At 36.2% G+C, this 17368-nt stretch overlaps 1 protein-coding gene across 9 annotated transcripts in view; it reads left to right on the top strand.

Moving 5' to 3' along the window:
- The window catches only part of NHSL1 (NHS like 1), a 135537-nt gene that overhangs the window by 95722 nt on the left and 22447 nt on the right, over positions 1–17368 (top strand). For 8 of the 9 annotated variants that reach the window (XM_072408963.1, XM_072408960.1, XM_072408965.1 and 5 more), the window contains one exon: positions 14528–14680. In XM_072408963.1, the coding sequence (XP_072265064.1) occupies positions 14528–14680 (153 nt within the window). Of the gene's footprint in view, positions 1–9166; positions 9618–14527; positions 14681–17368 lie in introns of those variants that run through there. The other variant, XM_072408966.1, reaches the window with a different exon arrangement.

The raw sequence follows: 17368 nt of genomic DNA, 5'->3' as shown, positions 1-17368 counted from the left end.
GTAAAGTAAACAAGCAGTGTTTACAGTGTCACTGTGCACAGCAAAACTTTTCGTAATCATCTTGAAGTGGATTTATTTTAAAATAAAGTGAAGGTATCCAGATATCTGCTGTGATGCTTCCAGCAGCCTTCGATTTTCAAGCACACAAGACAGGGCCTGCCTGGAGAACAATTGCTGTGTTATTGAGGGGGATGTAATCCAAGGTACCATGGCAGTCCTGTCTTTAAAAATATCAAACTAAATTTTATACACTGGCAGGTATTTTACTTCCAATCGATTTGAGATCAAAAAAGTTGTCTGAAGTGAATCAAAAGTAATATGTACATCTAACTTATTGTTACTAAATCATTTTCTGTTCTTTGATTGTTGGTAAAGTGATTGTACATATTGTTGGTAAATCTTGATCTGTATTTACATGGTATGTCATGCATACAAATGATTTTCAACTTCTTCTGAGAAAGTGATTCGCTCAAAGGGCAGAATGTTACACACTTATGTGTAGTATTTTTAGCTCAACTGATCGATTTCCAAAGGGAAAACTGATGGGATCAGTTGGTCACATGCAAACTTGGCAGCTGATCTGTTGTCTGTATTGAAGCTTACTTTTGCATAGCAGGTAGAAATTTGAACTCAAGGAAATAGTTGGAAACAATGTTTACTTTTTTTTGAAGTCTAGATTTTGCTAATACTTAGATACATTATATTGTTTACAGTTGGTTAATATTTTAAGGGTCAAAGGGGCCTTCAGTGACAGGACAGGAGATTTGGTGTTTGTGCATTCCATTTATGTGTATTGACTGCTTGCCATTACCATATGAATTGGGTGATCCATGCATATGGACACTTCGTTCATTCTATATATGAAAGAGCTGAGCTGTACTTCGATAGAAATTAATTCAGTCAATGGATGTGTAGCACAATCCTCTGCATTTTTGTTTCATTAAGTTAGGAAAAGTACAGTTTCCAGTTATCTATATTTCCTATTATTTACTTTTTGCCCTGGAAAATATGATCATTTCCATTGTCAATAATATTGACAATAATATTGATAATAATAAGTTTATCCCCATCATGATAGAAATGTGGAGGTTTCTGCTTCAGACCAAATGGAAAATACCAACTCCCTGTCGTGGCCAAATTTAGTACTTTTGAAAGGTTGACCTGAAAGAAGCATGAATTTCTCTTTGTATGTCACATTTTGTATACCTTTATTGTGAATACAGCTTTATCAGCACACATAAATGTGTTTGCTAGAGGTCTTGACATATAAAGAAGTGCATAGAAATAGCAGCAGATTATTTGTGTCCAGTTAGGGCTACAGATAGTTATTTCCTAGCAGGATCTTTCATTCTTGCAGCACAGAAGATGCCCTGTAGGTGGCAGGATTTCACCGCTCTCTGTCCCAAAGTTTAGCAGTGATTTATTTTATGCAGTAATTGTGTGAATAAGAAACTATTGTATTGTTATGTCTCATTCTATATCAGTATAACAGGTTTACCACTAATTTTATTTGAGGTAAAACAACAACTAGTAATTTCATTATTTAGTATATGGAATTTGTTTTTTAAAGCCTGATGTCAAATGATATACCTAATGACACATGAGCCTTGAAAGTACCTGGTCTTTGTGCTGACAGCATCCTTCACAGAATGTTTATAGTACAAATATGGTAATGTTGTGTATTCAAAAAACAATATTGTGTGGACTAAAACATATGATGTCCTAATACTAGGGCTATAGCAAAATAAAACCTGCACACGGCACTTTGTATTTCGTTAGCCACTTATGTACACACAGCTACATGTTAAAGTAGAGCACACATCTGTGTTGTACATATGCAGGTCTGGCAGTCTTGGTAGGGGCCTATAACTTTTTACTTCTTTATGCAATAACTCCCTGCCTTAAGGAAAAGCAACTATTACATATATACGTATATGAAAGGTATGAAGTAGGTGCTTATTCAAATATTTATTGTTATCGACAGCCAAGAAACCTTCTTACACCTACAAGTATATACAAAAAAATAGTCTTTTCAGGATGCCTCAGTTGCAAAAATAGAAGTCATATTTATTGATCAATCAATTGGAGTCCCTAAAATAAATGATATTTCATAAAAATGAGCACCAAAGATTTAAATATATAAATATCTGGCTGATTCTATTGTTATAGTATCTTCATCCAAAAATGTATTCGGAGTCTAATTCCCTATTAAGATGTATTTGGGGATCAAACGACAACTACTAAATTTTCACTTTATTAGGATGAGCGGATGTACATAAAGTTTTTATCACTTTTTTTTACCATCAGAAGTCTTGGGCATGGATAGTGTTGACTGGGGATCACAGAGGGGACTCCACTCCAGAGCAAAAAAAAAAAAGGCTATGCCATCTCCAGTACCCAGAAATTAGGGTTTTTTGCTTTTCTTCGGTCTTGGAATCTTTCTTCAATCTTGGAATATTTTGCATAGTTCATATATAAATTGCTGGTAACTTATTCATATTTAGAGCCAAACATAAACCATTGGTAAAACTATATGACTATTGGTAATATGCTGGCCTAGCTTTAGACATCATCTCACAGTCCCATACATAATAGAGAATATGTTATGGCTGCATACATGGTAAGTATTAAGAGTCATAGCACATCATATGTATTCTTCATTCATTTAACCACCTATTTGTGTGTTTTACCAGACACAGAGTTAGTAAGTTTTCTCTTTCTTACACCTCAATACACGTTCTCTTTGTTGATTATTGTCCTTGCTGTGGTACAAATACTTATAATTAGAAAACATCCTAAAAGCATATGATGAGTAGATGGTTAGCATTCAATCAGATCAATTGATTAAGCATTGTGAGAGAGGAGGAAAACAAGTGTTGGTGAAAGAAATGTCTCTAATGAATGAATGGCAGCCTGGCCATCATTTTCTAGCTCTGTTCAATGTGCTAGAATATTTGACCTGGCAGGGCTGGTACATCCAACTATATGTAAATAGCATTTGTTAGAGACAGTATTCCTTTTCACAACATGATGTCTTTCCTAAGTGCTATAATGCAAATTATTTAACATCTTAACTTGTGATAGCAACACACTTCTAACACTCGCCTACTGCATTTATACAGTAAAAGCTCATAACGTCTTTAACTTTTATTTAATTTAAGAAGTTTTTTTTAATCTTCAGATAAGAATACCAGTGGATACTGTCCTAGATATGTCTTTTTTAAGCAGTTCCTGTTGTTTCTTCCAACTGTACCCCATTACTATCAGGAATCTGGTGAAATGGTGTGCAATGTAAAAACAAACACGATTGTTTATGATGCACAGTGCTTTAGCAAACTAAATGTCACCCAGTTAGGATTTGGATTTTACTTTTAGTTATGATACGTGTAAACTGAAGAACAGAACATGATCACAACATTTAAGTTGTTACTGTACTAGCAGTTATCTCCTGTCGTATTAATGTTTTCAGGTAGGATGTGTAGCTTTTTTTTTTTGGGGGGGGGGATATACATATAATCTACATGGAGCATTTCAATTCACAAAGGTTAACACTTGCCAGGATATTGACTGCCTTGAACTGATAAAAGGTGATGTCTTAATGGTTACTATGGGTTAACCATTTTTTTTATTGGTCAATGCCCTTTATTTTAACCTAATAAATAAGAATATTTTTATGAACAAGCTCATTTTTATTAGCAGAAATTAACCTCTTTGTGTTTTATGGGCCTGTGTTGTTTAGAAATAATATCAGGGGACATAGGAGCTAAAATCTTATTGATTTCCTGTTTCAAAAGGTTGAAAGTTCATTCACACTGATTGCAACATTGATTTTTTTTCACCAATTTGAATCTAACAAGACATTTCTGGGATTAAACCATTTTTATTGTTGTCAGCCCTCCCACAATGTATTCATTTGTATCACCATATTTTTCACCCTGTGTATGAAAATATTCACTTTGCTTATAACACAACAATATAAAAACCTGTCCAATATTATCCATGAGAAGCGAGTAATACAATGTAGGTATATCAGATCGAAGTAAATATATATTTTGTATTTTCCAGTAGCTGATGTATTTTTCCTGGCTAATAGATGAATATTTTAAAAAACTGCCCACCTGCTGCTGTACACAGGACTGTTTAGGTATTAGTATGTGATGCAGGGCCCAATGGCGGCAAATGATGATTAGGATTTAATGACCTTACAAATGAAGCACAAATGAGGATTTGGTTGTTGGAGTGGGATCAAGTTAGGCAGCAGGTTACAAATGCGAAACCAAAAAATTGTGTGTTATGGACATATGGACAAGGAGCTGCCTCATATGTGTAGCCTTTTAGAAACCCGCACTACTCATATATTTCAAAGGGGATCTTCTACTAAAATGAAAGTTGCGTCTGTATGGCTGCCCCCACGTTCTGTTTCACAAACAACTGCTTAATGTTAAAAAAAAAAAATATTGAACAAAAATCCTTCTCTGTTATCAAACTTTCAAAGGGCTCACCTAGGTGAGGTGGCAATAGTGGGGGCTTCTAGGGAACACTGAGGGTCTCAAATATTGCAAGAACACACTCCTGTACAGTGTAGTAGTATCATCTTTTAAGTATTGGGATCCTGAACTTTTAGTGTTGTCAGAGACAAGAAGTTGCAGGAACCCAGGATTGAGACATGTTTTTATTGGTTTTTTACTGTGCAGTGTTTTGTGCAAAGGAGGTAGGGGAGGTAGGGGACATCCACATAAGTAGACCTTATAGTTTATGGTTTGATTTAGGTCCATGTGTAGTCAAACAAGCAGTAAAATTTTTCTGTTTCCACCTGTAAATTTCATTCTACATTTATTTTATTTCAATTCCTGAGTGAAGACATTTTCTCTTTTGCTCTTATGACATCATCACAAGAGCTACCAATATCCCAGGAGGCAGAAAGCAACCTGTGTTACTTCCTGCACATGCAGGGCTCCCTGTGGGATTTATTGCACTGATTGGCAGTGGCTGATAACCATATTCCTCAGTGTACGTAATGCATACCAAATTGTGTAGTTACTAATAATAATAAAAAGACTGGGATCACTGTGAATTTATTAGATGAATCAAAAGGTTTTGAGCAATTACTAATACCACTTTACTATGATAATTTTTTACTCAGTGCATATAGTTACTATTAAAATACCAGTATCTGAAAGATTAGACTTTTTTGTCTAAGGCTATCATATTAGTGGTCATAGACAGGCCGATACCTGATATAAATACTGGGAAAGATGCCAGTAGACTAGATTTGTTTAACTTTAGGTAAAGATTACATTTCATGATACATTTCCAATCTGAGTGATTGAACTTCCTTTCAACTTTGATGCCTCAAAGTTATCTGTTACAATCATGTGCACCATAAGTACTGTCATGTTATCATCTGAGTATTTAGAACAGTATCAGTTGGCCTTTATCTAATGATTCTTGGTACCCTTACCTATACTTTTTGAGCCACTTCACATGTCCCTTGTATTTGCCTTCCTGTTTGCTAGGGAGACACATTTCTTTTTTGTGTCTGGTTCACAGCATCATTTGCTGTCTTATTGAGTGTTAAAACAGTGCTGGATAACACCTTGTGCAACCAATAACAAAGAAATTAATATTTACTAGAAACATGTTATTGTTCATATTCTAACTACGTAATAGTGCTAAGCTGTGCCATGGTTATGTTACTTAAAATTCACAAATATTCCAGCACTGACATTTAAAGGACACATAACCTTCCCTGCTGCCTGTGTTAATTAAACGCTTCTCAAATCAAATTGGAACACAATGTGATTTTCATCTATGACGTGACCACTTTGTGCCTGCCTGTTTGTAATCAATTAGGATATGTAATAGCACAAACAAATGATGACGTGCATCAGTCATCCCTTATGCCAAGGAAAATCATGTGTTACAAGTAAGGTCTGCTATCAGCATCCTAACCGGTCAATACAGGGGTTGAAAACACTGCACCAAATCCAGATCCAAGTTATATGAATGAATTTTTATTTTGAAATTAACTTATTGCTGTACAAAAGTATAGTCTCTGTTTCTTTCTTTTGTTTCTGTCTTACGTCTGACAGTGTTATATTGTGCTGATTTGTTTATAGTTCAGTAATTTTACATTTTTGCCCATTTATGTGCTCTAAAGCAGTTAGCAGTATGTACCTTTGTTGGCCTTACAGTTCCTGATCCCCAATTATTGGATCCTAAAACCAGGTTGTACACTGGGGACTGAGCAAGTATTAAACACCAATCCTTAAAAACAGTGATAGACGTCTACAAAGCACAGGTCTTAATTCCAACTTGGATAGAATTCAAAGCTTTGAATACAGCCTGCATGAAGAATGCACAGTACTATTCACAGACCAATTTGTAGCTGGCCATACACTTTACAGTCCCTTTTAGAGTTACCAAATCTGTATGATATCAGGGTTTGCCTTACCCTCAATTTGTATTCAATCAGGCAGACCCTATACTTTTACTATGAGGTTGTTGATAAATATAAATGCAATTGTACAATGAGATTAGAAAGTAGTGTATATGATCTTTTTAAGCTGTGTGTTTTAGGTGTATTGCAGATAGAAAACTTTGTAGGTGCTTTGCACGTTTAATCATCTACTGCCTATACTTTCTTGCACCATAATAAGTCTGTACCTATATGCTGTTACTTTAACTTTTAGACTATGCAATGTACATTTTAGGGAAACCTATATTAAACCTGCAATATTGAAAATATCATGTGTTGCTTTGTGTCAGATTACCACATTATAATTTGTGTCCTGTGACTGTTGATAAATAAGATATATTTCTCCCGTCACACCCAGTATCTCCCAGCAGAGTGATAGAACTACTGTATATCTTTATTGCCAGGGTGCACAGACAGGAGCTCTTTTGGTTTGGTTTCTATGTTTATCCTGATAACTAATTCAGTTCTCCTTTATCACCCAGTCAGTGCTTTCACTGCTGCTTTTGTGATTTGTCAATTGTCAGAGGCATGTATAGTCATAGAATGAAAAAAAGAGGGGGATGTGATATGAAAGAGGCTTTTGTGAACCTCTGACATTGGTGATAAGGGGCCAGCTGAATGTAGACAGTGTTTGTATAGCTTCTATACACAGGCAGGTAGAACCATAGGAGGCGCCCCCTAAATGGTATGTGGTACAATGTGCTATAGGTTTGAGCAATTATGATACTGTCTAGAATTCACAGGTATATCCAGACAAGAGTCAACCATTCATATTAGGACAGGGACAATTTACATGGTCATTTAAGAATTGCACACATTAGATTTAGATAGATACATCTTCTATTCGCCTACACAACGCTTGAGCAAATATTTAAAATCTGAGCAAATCTGACTACAAGCTAAACCTATACATTTGGCACTTATCAATATAATTGATCATACTATACTGCGAAAGAGGTAATCACCACGTACTCTTGACTTTATAGTACATTTGCATTTATATTGCATGCCAAAAATTATTGGTAGGTAGTTACTGAGTAACTAAGGTGTGGTAGCACAGAGCAACATGCTAAATCTACTAGCTGCACTGTGGCTGGGTTGATTTTCATTTCATGTAGGCAGACTGCAGACATCCTATGAGAGTGATTATGGAAGTGTCTGCCCCAGATGGCTGCATTGAGTAGGTCAACTGGAAATGTGACTGTAGGAGAGGGGTGATGGGTGGGAGAAGAGATAATGTGTGTGACATTATCAATGTTACCAGGCAATGCCATCATTAAAAATGCATGTGCTGTCTCCACAACAGTGCAAGGATCTTAGGGTTGATGGTCTGCAGTGAAAAGACAACGACCAGCCATTGGTCTCAGAGAATTTCCAACAAGTTGGAGAATATCTGCAATTAAAAACAAATGTTTTAATTAAGAGATACACAGTCCTGGTATTGTACGTTGTACCCAAATTACCTACAGCACTTGTGGTGCTGTGTATGGTAGAACACAACAGGTTTTGGCTTTATTTTTTGTAAGTTTATTTAGATGTCTGTTATGTGTGTGACTTTGATGTGCAGTTTTAAATTTAACAGCATTTTTAAATAGATCGTATAAAGATCACTTATGTTGAATTTTTGTTGGTGAGTGTCACCAGACAAATGTGTTCATGTGGAATATTTTGTTATTTGTAGAAAAATTGATACAAACATAGAAACAGTAATGACAAAATGACCAAGTGGTCCATGGGGACGCCTTTTTGTATCATTTTAAACACTTTTCTTTAGGAATAGAGCAGCATGTTTAATATGTTTTGATTATCAAAAGATTGTTTGCAGTTTCCATGCACATTTCCTGTACCTGTAAATATACCGGCATCTTTGCATGTATATTTTTCACTCGTACAGTCCTGGTACTGAAAATTGAAGAATATTTGCCTATACAACAGAAAGAAAGATGAGATATGGTGTTTGATAAAGAAACAAATGCCTCACTTGTCTTACCATGTAAAAGCTATGCAGCAGGAAACTTGTACTTGGCATAATGGGTCTACATGGTTGACCTTGTGCTCCCTTGTTGTCTGGGAATTCATTGCTTCCCAACTGTTTGAGTGACACATCCATTGCAGACCAGCTCCCGTTAAAACTCATAAAAAGAATCAGCTCCTCTCAGAAGACAAAGATTTGAGAAAAGACAAATCATATACCCAGAAGGGGAAGTGAATGGTCATTTCCTAATGTTTTATAAACATCCTAATAATTAAATCTAATCTGATGCATTTTTGTCTTAAAATAAAAATAACAATTCTGCTTGTAGATAGAGTTCATGATAGATAAATTTGCCAAAATTGAACTGATCAGGTACACAATAAATAGGGAGGGGCACTTACATTTTTTTAGCCAGAAAGCAGGGATTATGAATTAAAAGTGCATTGTATTATAATGTGGTTTACTTAGCTCAACTTTCTTACCTATTGTGCAACAACTATAGAGTGTCAACAAAAGCAATGCAAACAATACCTTTGTGCCCAGGTAAGTGTGGAAATAAACAAACAGTAAATAATCATCTTTTAACAGCCCAACTAAGCAAAGTGCTTCTCATTGGTTTCAGTGGCAAGATTTCAGGCAGGGAGGGGGTTGAGGGCGTTTGAATAACAATAGCTGAAAGCCAATACTGCCCCTTTTTAGAGTGCTGAGCCCTGTGCTGTAGCTTAGGAACTTCAAGAGAGAATAGAGCAAACAGGCAGATCTGGGGATGGTTGGAAGGTGGGGAAAAGGAAGAGAACTGACAATCTTCTGCAAGACAGAAAAAAAAGTCTTCAGTGAAGATGCAATGAGGCAGAAAGTCTGAAGTGAGCTTGTACATGGGTCAGATCTTCACATCCAGGGATCTTTTCTCCACATCTGCTCTTCTGGCTCAGAGATTAAACTATGGAAAAGGGATTTCAGGGTCAAGGTTTAGCAGGAATCTTTATACTGTAGGGCTATAACAGAAACAAAAAGTTTATCATCAGAAGAAGCTTGTGGACACCAGACCTTGGCAAAGCTGCACATTTTCTATGGCCATATAACTTTGAAGCTGTAACTCATTGGAAATGGTGGTGTTTATCAACACAAAGCTGAAATCACTCATAAGCCTGTTCAAAAAAAAGGGTAAGTAGCTAAGGAAATACAGCATATGATTTCGTTCCTTGTGTTTTGCATTTGTTCTTCCATTGTGATATTGTCTAGCATGCCATAGCCTTGTACTACTATGATACTTTGTGTTGGATTAATGCTTGGCAATGCAGATCTGCAGGAGTCACTGTCATGTGTTTGCATACACACACTCCTCCACCTTGCGCTTTCTTGGCATACAGTCTTTTTCCCAGGATCCACATGTCTTTGTTAAACTCTTTGAGCTAATGATCAGTTGTTTAATCTTACAATGTTGTCGGTATTCTTTGGAATTATGGAGAGTTCATAAAAAAACTTCTTTTCTGCCTTTTAGACTTCTTTGTATTTGCTGTAGCAGATGCTTTATCTGTTGTTAAGAAACACATTGCTTCATTTATAGGATAGAACAATAGTTTCTTTTATACTGAGCTCTTAGGAATATTGACAATTACCTAGGCAAATATCAGTGTCTTGTACTATGTATTATTCTCTATAATATATTTGTGACCTTTATTGAACTGATGTAAGCTATTGACTATTGGTTTTATATTCATTTATGATAGTGGGTCCTATGTATATGGAATTGTGTAGTTTCAGCAGTGCAGATAACAAATAGCTGTAATTAATTTGCAGGCTTTCCCTTATCCTCTCAATGTGCCTAGGAAAAGCTTTGTTGAATCAGGATTTGTACTGCAGCTTATACCAGCAATGTTTTGAGAGCCGGCCTAAGAACAATTTATTGAACAATAGAGCAGCATGCTATGGAAAGCGTTACAGAGCATGTACTTGCTGTGGACATCATTTTGACCACTAATAAAAATATAAATGGCTAAAATTCCATTCTAATCAATAATAGGGGGTTATACTCCTAAATTGAATACTTTAGTATTGCATAAAGCCATACAAAACATAAATGTAACGGTAAAGGTTGTCATAGTGATGTGCATGGCATTTATGTGATGTTGAGCACTTTAACCTTTGAATGCCAAGGGTTGAAGTCACCCTGGAAACGGCATGTAATGTACTCTGTTCTATTTGCCAACACTGACATATCTTGCCCAACCTTGCCTATACTTATCTTTGTGGTACTCTTGGTGCTACTCCCAATGGTTATTAGTGCATCATACAGTAGTAGTTGTGGATGAAAATGCAGGTGTTCCTGTGGAGCTACCATTAGTTATTGTTATGTTATTTCAGGCATAAGGGTACATTTTACTGACACGGCTGTGCCTATTATTTCACCCATGATGACTGAGAAACATGTTCATTTCCCTTTGGATTAATAATATATGAGTATATCCAGCCATAAGGGGCACATATGAGTGCTAGCTGTTATTTGCACATTTATCTCAGTCTCTCTATTGTATACTATTTGAGATGATCAACATGTTTTATTTCATTGTTTGCTAATACCACCTAACAACATCCAATACTGGGATGGCTAAATCGGAAAGTCACATGTATGTGGGACTTTGCAGTCTCCGCAGAACCCTCTTTAAGACCTAAAGAATTCATTGCCAATTTAAATTTCTTTCTACTATCATTTTTTTCGAGATAAGGTCAGCAACAGGATTGTACCCACCTTTGGGCATTAAAAGGCTTGTGTTTGATTGCTGTAAAAAAATTGTTAGTTTTTCCTTCTCACACAAATACCTGCTGTACTCTTTTAAGTCAAAGCAATTATAAACATGAATATACTAGGCAGTCAATGTTCAGAAATCTCTTCTTAGCCCTCCCATGGCTTTAGAATCCTGAGTTTTGTCAGGGATGATCCCTCTGTTGTTGTTGGCTAATTGATTATTTGCTTCTGTATTCTAATGATTAACTTTGAGTTGTTTTCAAGATAAACCATTAAAGCTACTTTTCTTTGAAGAACTTTTTTTTACTTTACAACCAGCTAAACAATTAAGGAGTTGCGGAACTTTCTAGCTGTGCCATAAAATAGGGAGGATATTGCAATAAGCACGACATGACTCCTTTGTTTGGTGCATGTCTCTTTATGTAAAAACTCATTTCCTCACTGTTACTGATTTTATTATGTCTTAGCCAGTTCAGTTTAACACTGATGTCCTCTACTTAATGCAATATGATAAGCTCCATCTTTGCATCCATATGGCTACACGTTAGCACATATTGCCACTTGCTGTCTGCACCTGACACGTGTCCCTGGGGATGGTGTAGCTCCATTTCATGCTGTGTATATCCATGGCAGCAGATTTCAGGCATGGTGTGTGGAAAGGATATTAGCGTTGTTACCTAGACACCAGAGAAGGTGACAATTTTATGAGAAAACTAAACTAGCATTTCTCAAGCACGATGCTTTCTCTCTCTTTCATATCAGATCCATTATTAGGTAAAATGTTTTAGCAGATGGTATTGTTGGTCTTGTAAAAAAAAAAATCAGTATGAACACTTTACTAAGCTGTCGCAGAAGCATGTTAAGCCTTCGGTACATGACAGCTCAGTTTAAAACCCATCTTTATTCTCTGTAGTATATTAGCATAATGTGCTTGCTACTTTGTTGGCAAGGAAACTACACATAATACTTTTTATACCAGAACAGTACTCTGGAAGGCTAAAGTTTTATTGACAGCAGTGCACTAAATGAAGGTAAAACAAAGTTGTTTTTGTGGGAAAGGATAGGTTTTAGAAATAGAGGCAATGGGTGCTGGCACACTTCCATCCCTTAATCCTTCTAATCTTGGTTTTAGTGTGTAATTGCATTAATTATCCAGTTTCTTCCTAGTTACCTAGTTCATCAGCCTCTCTGGTACGTTTATTATGCATTCTTCTACCAAGTCCTGGTACTGAAGCAGCAACTGGGCTTATTTAAAAAGACAAAATGCCTTGTGTACAGGAGTTTCTTCATTTATACATCAGTCCTGGTACTGAAGCAACTTTGTTATTTTAAAGTGTTATAGTTTTGGATAGCAAAGAGAAGAGGTAAACCAACTGGCTGTTTAATTTCCCTTCACTTCCTGTCCTAGTCAGAAATCTACCAATGTGAGTTACCTTCCTGTCTTTAACAGTTGACCCTGAACAGGTGTTCCCATTAAAAATGTCCCCTTGTTTTAGGGACAACCTCTAAATTTTGAGTTTTTCCAACTTACAGAGTACAAATAGAGAAGGGAATCTTCCCACGGGGGACATGGACAACTACAAAACCTGGTAGAGGGACTAAACCTTCCTTATTCTATCCAAAATTTAAAAAATGTTTTCTCCTAGGGATATGTTTTAATAAGTTAAAAGACAATGTTCACTGGGGATTATCAATCAGAATTACTACTTTACTTCAGGTTCCAAAAAAATTAAATCTTATTGCTTCGAACTGCAACACTTGAAGCAACCTTCCACTAAAATGGCCAGGCCTCCCCAAAATGGCCTCCTCCCCAAAAAACTGGTTTACACAGCAAGTAGGTGAAAAATCTATAGAGAAAGTTAGGGTTATACTTACTTTACCCTCATCTTTCGCATTAATGTCACCAGGCAAATCTTGTGAAAAGACACTCCAATCCATTACAAGAATGTCTTTTCAAGATTTTGCCTGCTCTGCATTACACTGGACTTCACCTGGTGGGGCAGTGATGGAATTCTCACACAAGCGCTGTGAGCAGAAGATGGAACCAAAGTAAATGCAATTGTAACCTTCACCAGTACAGGGGGTAGGGACTCTATTGTAGTGTATAGTCTATCATTAGCACTGTCAAATTAAAACTTTCTAACATGATTTTACCTGTATGTTGTTATTCAGTGGCCCAGTGTTAATGAAACATTCTAGCATATTCTGTATAATATGATGATTTGTGATGCTAATTTCACTGGTATATTTATCATGAAATGATAACCTTGAAGAAATAAATAGAAATGCTTACCTGGGCAATTCTTTAAAATGCTGCCCATACGCTAAAGGCCAAATATTTGCCACAGCTCAGTGGACAGTTGCCATCTGCGTAAAGGAATGGGTACCAGATGTTTATTTATCAGTTTCCTCAAGCTGAATGCTGACTGGGGACATGAAAACTCATAATTAGGCATTTTAAAGTTATACTACCAAACTAAATAAGACTCATATACTGTATATACACAAAAGTAACTAAAATTTAAATAAATGGCTTGGTCTTACTTAGGTCCAGTGGACTGATGTGATACTTAAAGTGTACCTAAACTCAGAAATTTCACTTAACATAAAAGGATAGACAACCCTTTTATGTAAGAAAAAGGTGCAGCACCGATCGCCTAGGTGATCAAGAATGAATAGGAGTGCAAAGCCTTGGGTGTACCTTGGCTCTTGGGTGCACCTTCTGCACATGCCTTAGCATCTCGGGCATGCGCGGAAGGAGCCTTTTCGTGAAAAGGGAAAAATTTGCCAATCTCAGGCATGCGCAGTGAGATCAGCAAGTTTTTTCCAACCTACGTCACCCGATCTCCCGCGTGGGTCGGGTGATGTAGGAAGAAGAACCCGTTAGAAGAGGCGAAGATGGCAGCGCCCAGGTTCGGAGATGGATGCTGGGACGATGCGGGACCCGATGGAAGACACCTTCGGATCGATAGACTGGGCTGCGGGATTTTTTTCAGTTTTCTTCCTCCTTAAATAATAATGCACACCTAGGAAATGATAGCTCACAGTTCTTAGGTACATAGTAAGTCGGGTTGAAAAAAGTCTATAAAGTTCAACCACCAGGGAAATAAACATATCCCAGATATAAAACCTGATGGACATAGTTGATCCAAAGGAAGGCAAAAAATAAAAACAACTTCAGTCCACTAGACACTAGAAGAATTTATCTTTCTCATGGAGATATCTGCCACCCATGACTAGACTTTTTTAGGAACATTTTTGATCTATTTGAAAAAATGTTTTCATGTTTGAACAATAATTAATAAGAATCTTCTTTTTATCTTTGCAGCGGTGTCTAATCTAGATGAAGAAAGTAAGTGGACTGTCCATTACACGGCATCTTGGCACCAACAGGAAAATGTCTTCCTTCCCTCATCCAGACCACCATGTGTAGAGGATCTGCACAAGCAAGCCAAAGTGAATTTGAAGACTGTTCTGCGAGGTAAGCAGGAACCAATGAACAAGATTTGATACTGTAAATAGAAGTCTGGATGACTATATATTCTGTCTTTTGCTGGTAGATGGAGGCCAATCTGTTTCCTTATATTTGCAACATTGCTAAAATTAATAATTGGGCCCAGTGAATAATCACTGGTGTTGAGGAAGTTAGGTAAACACATATAGTAATATTTGAACCCTATGGACATGATTGATGATTCATTCCTCACAGAAGGAGAAGAATGGATTCTTGAAAAGCTTTATAGTCATAATGAAAGAGATATTTAGTTTACATACTGTTGCATTTTCTTCTCTAAGTATCAGGTTTACTGTAAAAGTTTTGCTTTAAAATTGGATTACATGTGGAGCACCAGGAACAAGATATGCATAAACTGCTGACCTCAATAAATGTTATAATTGTTAATGTGAAGATCTAGTACACTTTCCCAAATATTTTCTATTTCCTAGAATGGCTTAATACTCTGAAACCCCTGTTGAATATATTGTTTGGTTTAGAATAACACCCAATAATTGAGTTAATTAATTTAAAAGAAGGAAACATGTATAGCTGTCAATGATTATAGCTGAATAACTGACTAGCATGTAGGTTTATATGGCTTGTTTTAGTACTTTGTATACTAATCCTGCTTAAGAGCTTATGCTGTCTTATTACTAATCTTACATTGCATTGGTAGGCTAGAATAATACAGGGCATTCTCTTTGGAGTAGAGGGGTCACAGTCAGGTTTGCACAGACGCCCTCTGTTTTCCCACATGTTAAAAATCTGTCACAAATTACACACAAACTGCCTTTGAAAATCCAGTCTGATCCATCAAATGTATCCACAGTACCACATATGGTCGGTTTACCTGTAGCAGACATTTGTCTGTAATGTTTTATTGGATGGATTGCTGCGTTGGATTGGGTACCTAAAGTTTCACAGAGTAATGCCTATTAAGAGGAAGGGGTCAACTAAATATATTCATAAATGTTCAAGGTATCAGCATATTTAAGAACAACCATCATGGAAAATTGTATTGATTGGGAAAATTCTGATCTATGGAATATGCACATATGGTTAGTTTACCCTTAGAGGACATTTGTATATAACAAAGCTGTATGGCTGGGACCAAATGGTCTGACAAGATAATACATACATTATTAGCAAAAATTATAGGCATAACAGTAAGTTTTCTACTGTTTACTGAACTGTATTACTTTTTAGACCTTAAAATAAACATGTAACAAACTCAAAGTAAGATACAGTCAGCTGTGCACATTTTGATTTCACTTTGACTTAATTTGGTTAAGCCTCTGCTGACCATTTATATGTATTCACTATCTGAGTCCCAAAGATCTGGGTCAAATGAATTAGAACTATTCATCTTATAATTAACTTTACATGATGGTTGTATTATATGAACACATTTTCTTCTGTTTCATATCTGGAAAGTATACATCTAAGCCTAATAATACTCTGTCTGGTGCCACAATCAATTATGTAACATACTGTATAAACAAGATAGGCAGAATTTAAAATGTACCAGTGCTGGACTAAATCCACCGAATGATCTCAAAGCTCAGACCATAGTGACTTTTCAGAAAGGCTGTGTTGTGTAGCAGACAGCAGTAGTGACAGGAAATAAGTGTTGATTAGGGTTGGCAACATCTGGTAATTATCCTGTACGAATATCTGAAAACTACCTGTCATTTTGCTTTAAGCTGCTTATAAACAGAGAGAAATCACACACAAAGAGGGGTTCACAGAAAAACATCCTGCTTTGACCAATCAATTCCTTTTTTAGCTATTTTTTTTTAGTTTCAGACAAGGACAAAGATGTTATTTTCTGAGTGTGTCTATAAAAAAAGTAGATTATGAATCGTTTCTTATACAACTTGCTTAAGAGATCCCTCGGTTAAGTCATGTGGCAATGAAGTCATTGTGCTAAAAAATATATTTATATCTCATAGCTCCAATTCTCATTTGGAATATCCAGGTATTCAAATGTATAAATCTTTGTGGACAAAAGGGCATTATGTTTACAAATAAGTGCAAACAAATGTACCCAAGCTTCCCCCATTTGTGCACAAAACACTGTACAAATATTATTAGAGACTACAAGGGTTGAATAACACAGGCAATGCTCAGTGATCTTATTAGGATTTGAGTGTACAATTTACTATTTGAAGCCCCTCAAAAAGCCCTTTCTGAATTTTTGTTTATTGTTGTTGCTTCGTAAAATAAAATATCTCAATGGGCAATTTTATTAAATCAAAGCATTTTTTTCTATTAAACAAAACCAGTGTAAACATACTTAAAGAAGCCATTAGATGAAGCATTTGCCCTTTTATTGTTGTTTGTAACTAAAATATTTTAAACAACTCCTTTCCTTAAACGGATGGAAGACTTCCACAAAAAACATGGAGGCTGGAAAATGAGGGATAGAATTACGAAACTCTTGGCGTTTACAGGTGCAAACATAAAAGGAAGGCCATCATATTATCTAGCCATGTGAAAACAATTTATTGTTTTTACAATAACACAAAATGCCATGCTGTCTTTGAACTGTCTTTCTCTTAAGAGTTAGTTCTTTCACATAAAGCAACAATGTATTCACCTCATGCAGCCTTTGTCATTTTTTTATGTAGGCACAGAATTTGTGCTCGTGGGAATAGCTGCCTAATGCCACAA

Source organism: Pyxicephalus adspersus, chromosome 4 (genome assembly GCF_032062135.1).
Source record: "Pyxicephalus adspersus chromosome 4, UCB_Pads_2.0, whole genome shotgun sequence".
Classification (NCBI taxonomy): domain Eukaryota; kingdom Metazoa; phylum Chordata; class Amphibia; order Anura; family Pyxicephalidae; genus Pyxicephalus; species Pyxicephalus adspersus.
This window is presented reverse-complemented; position numbering and strand designations above follow the sequence as displayed.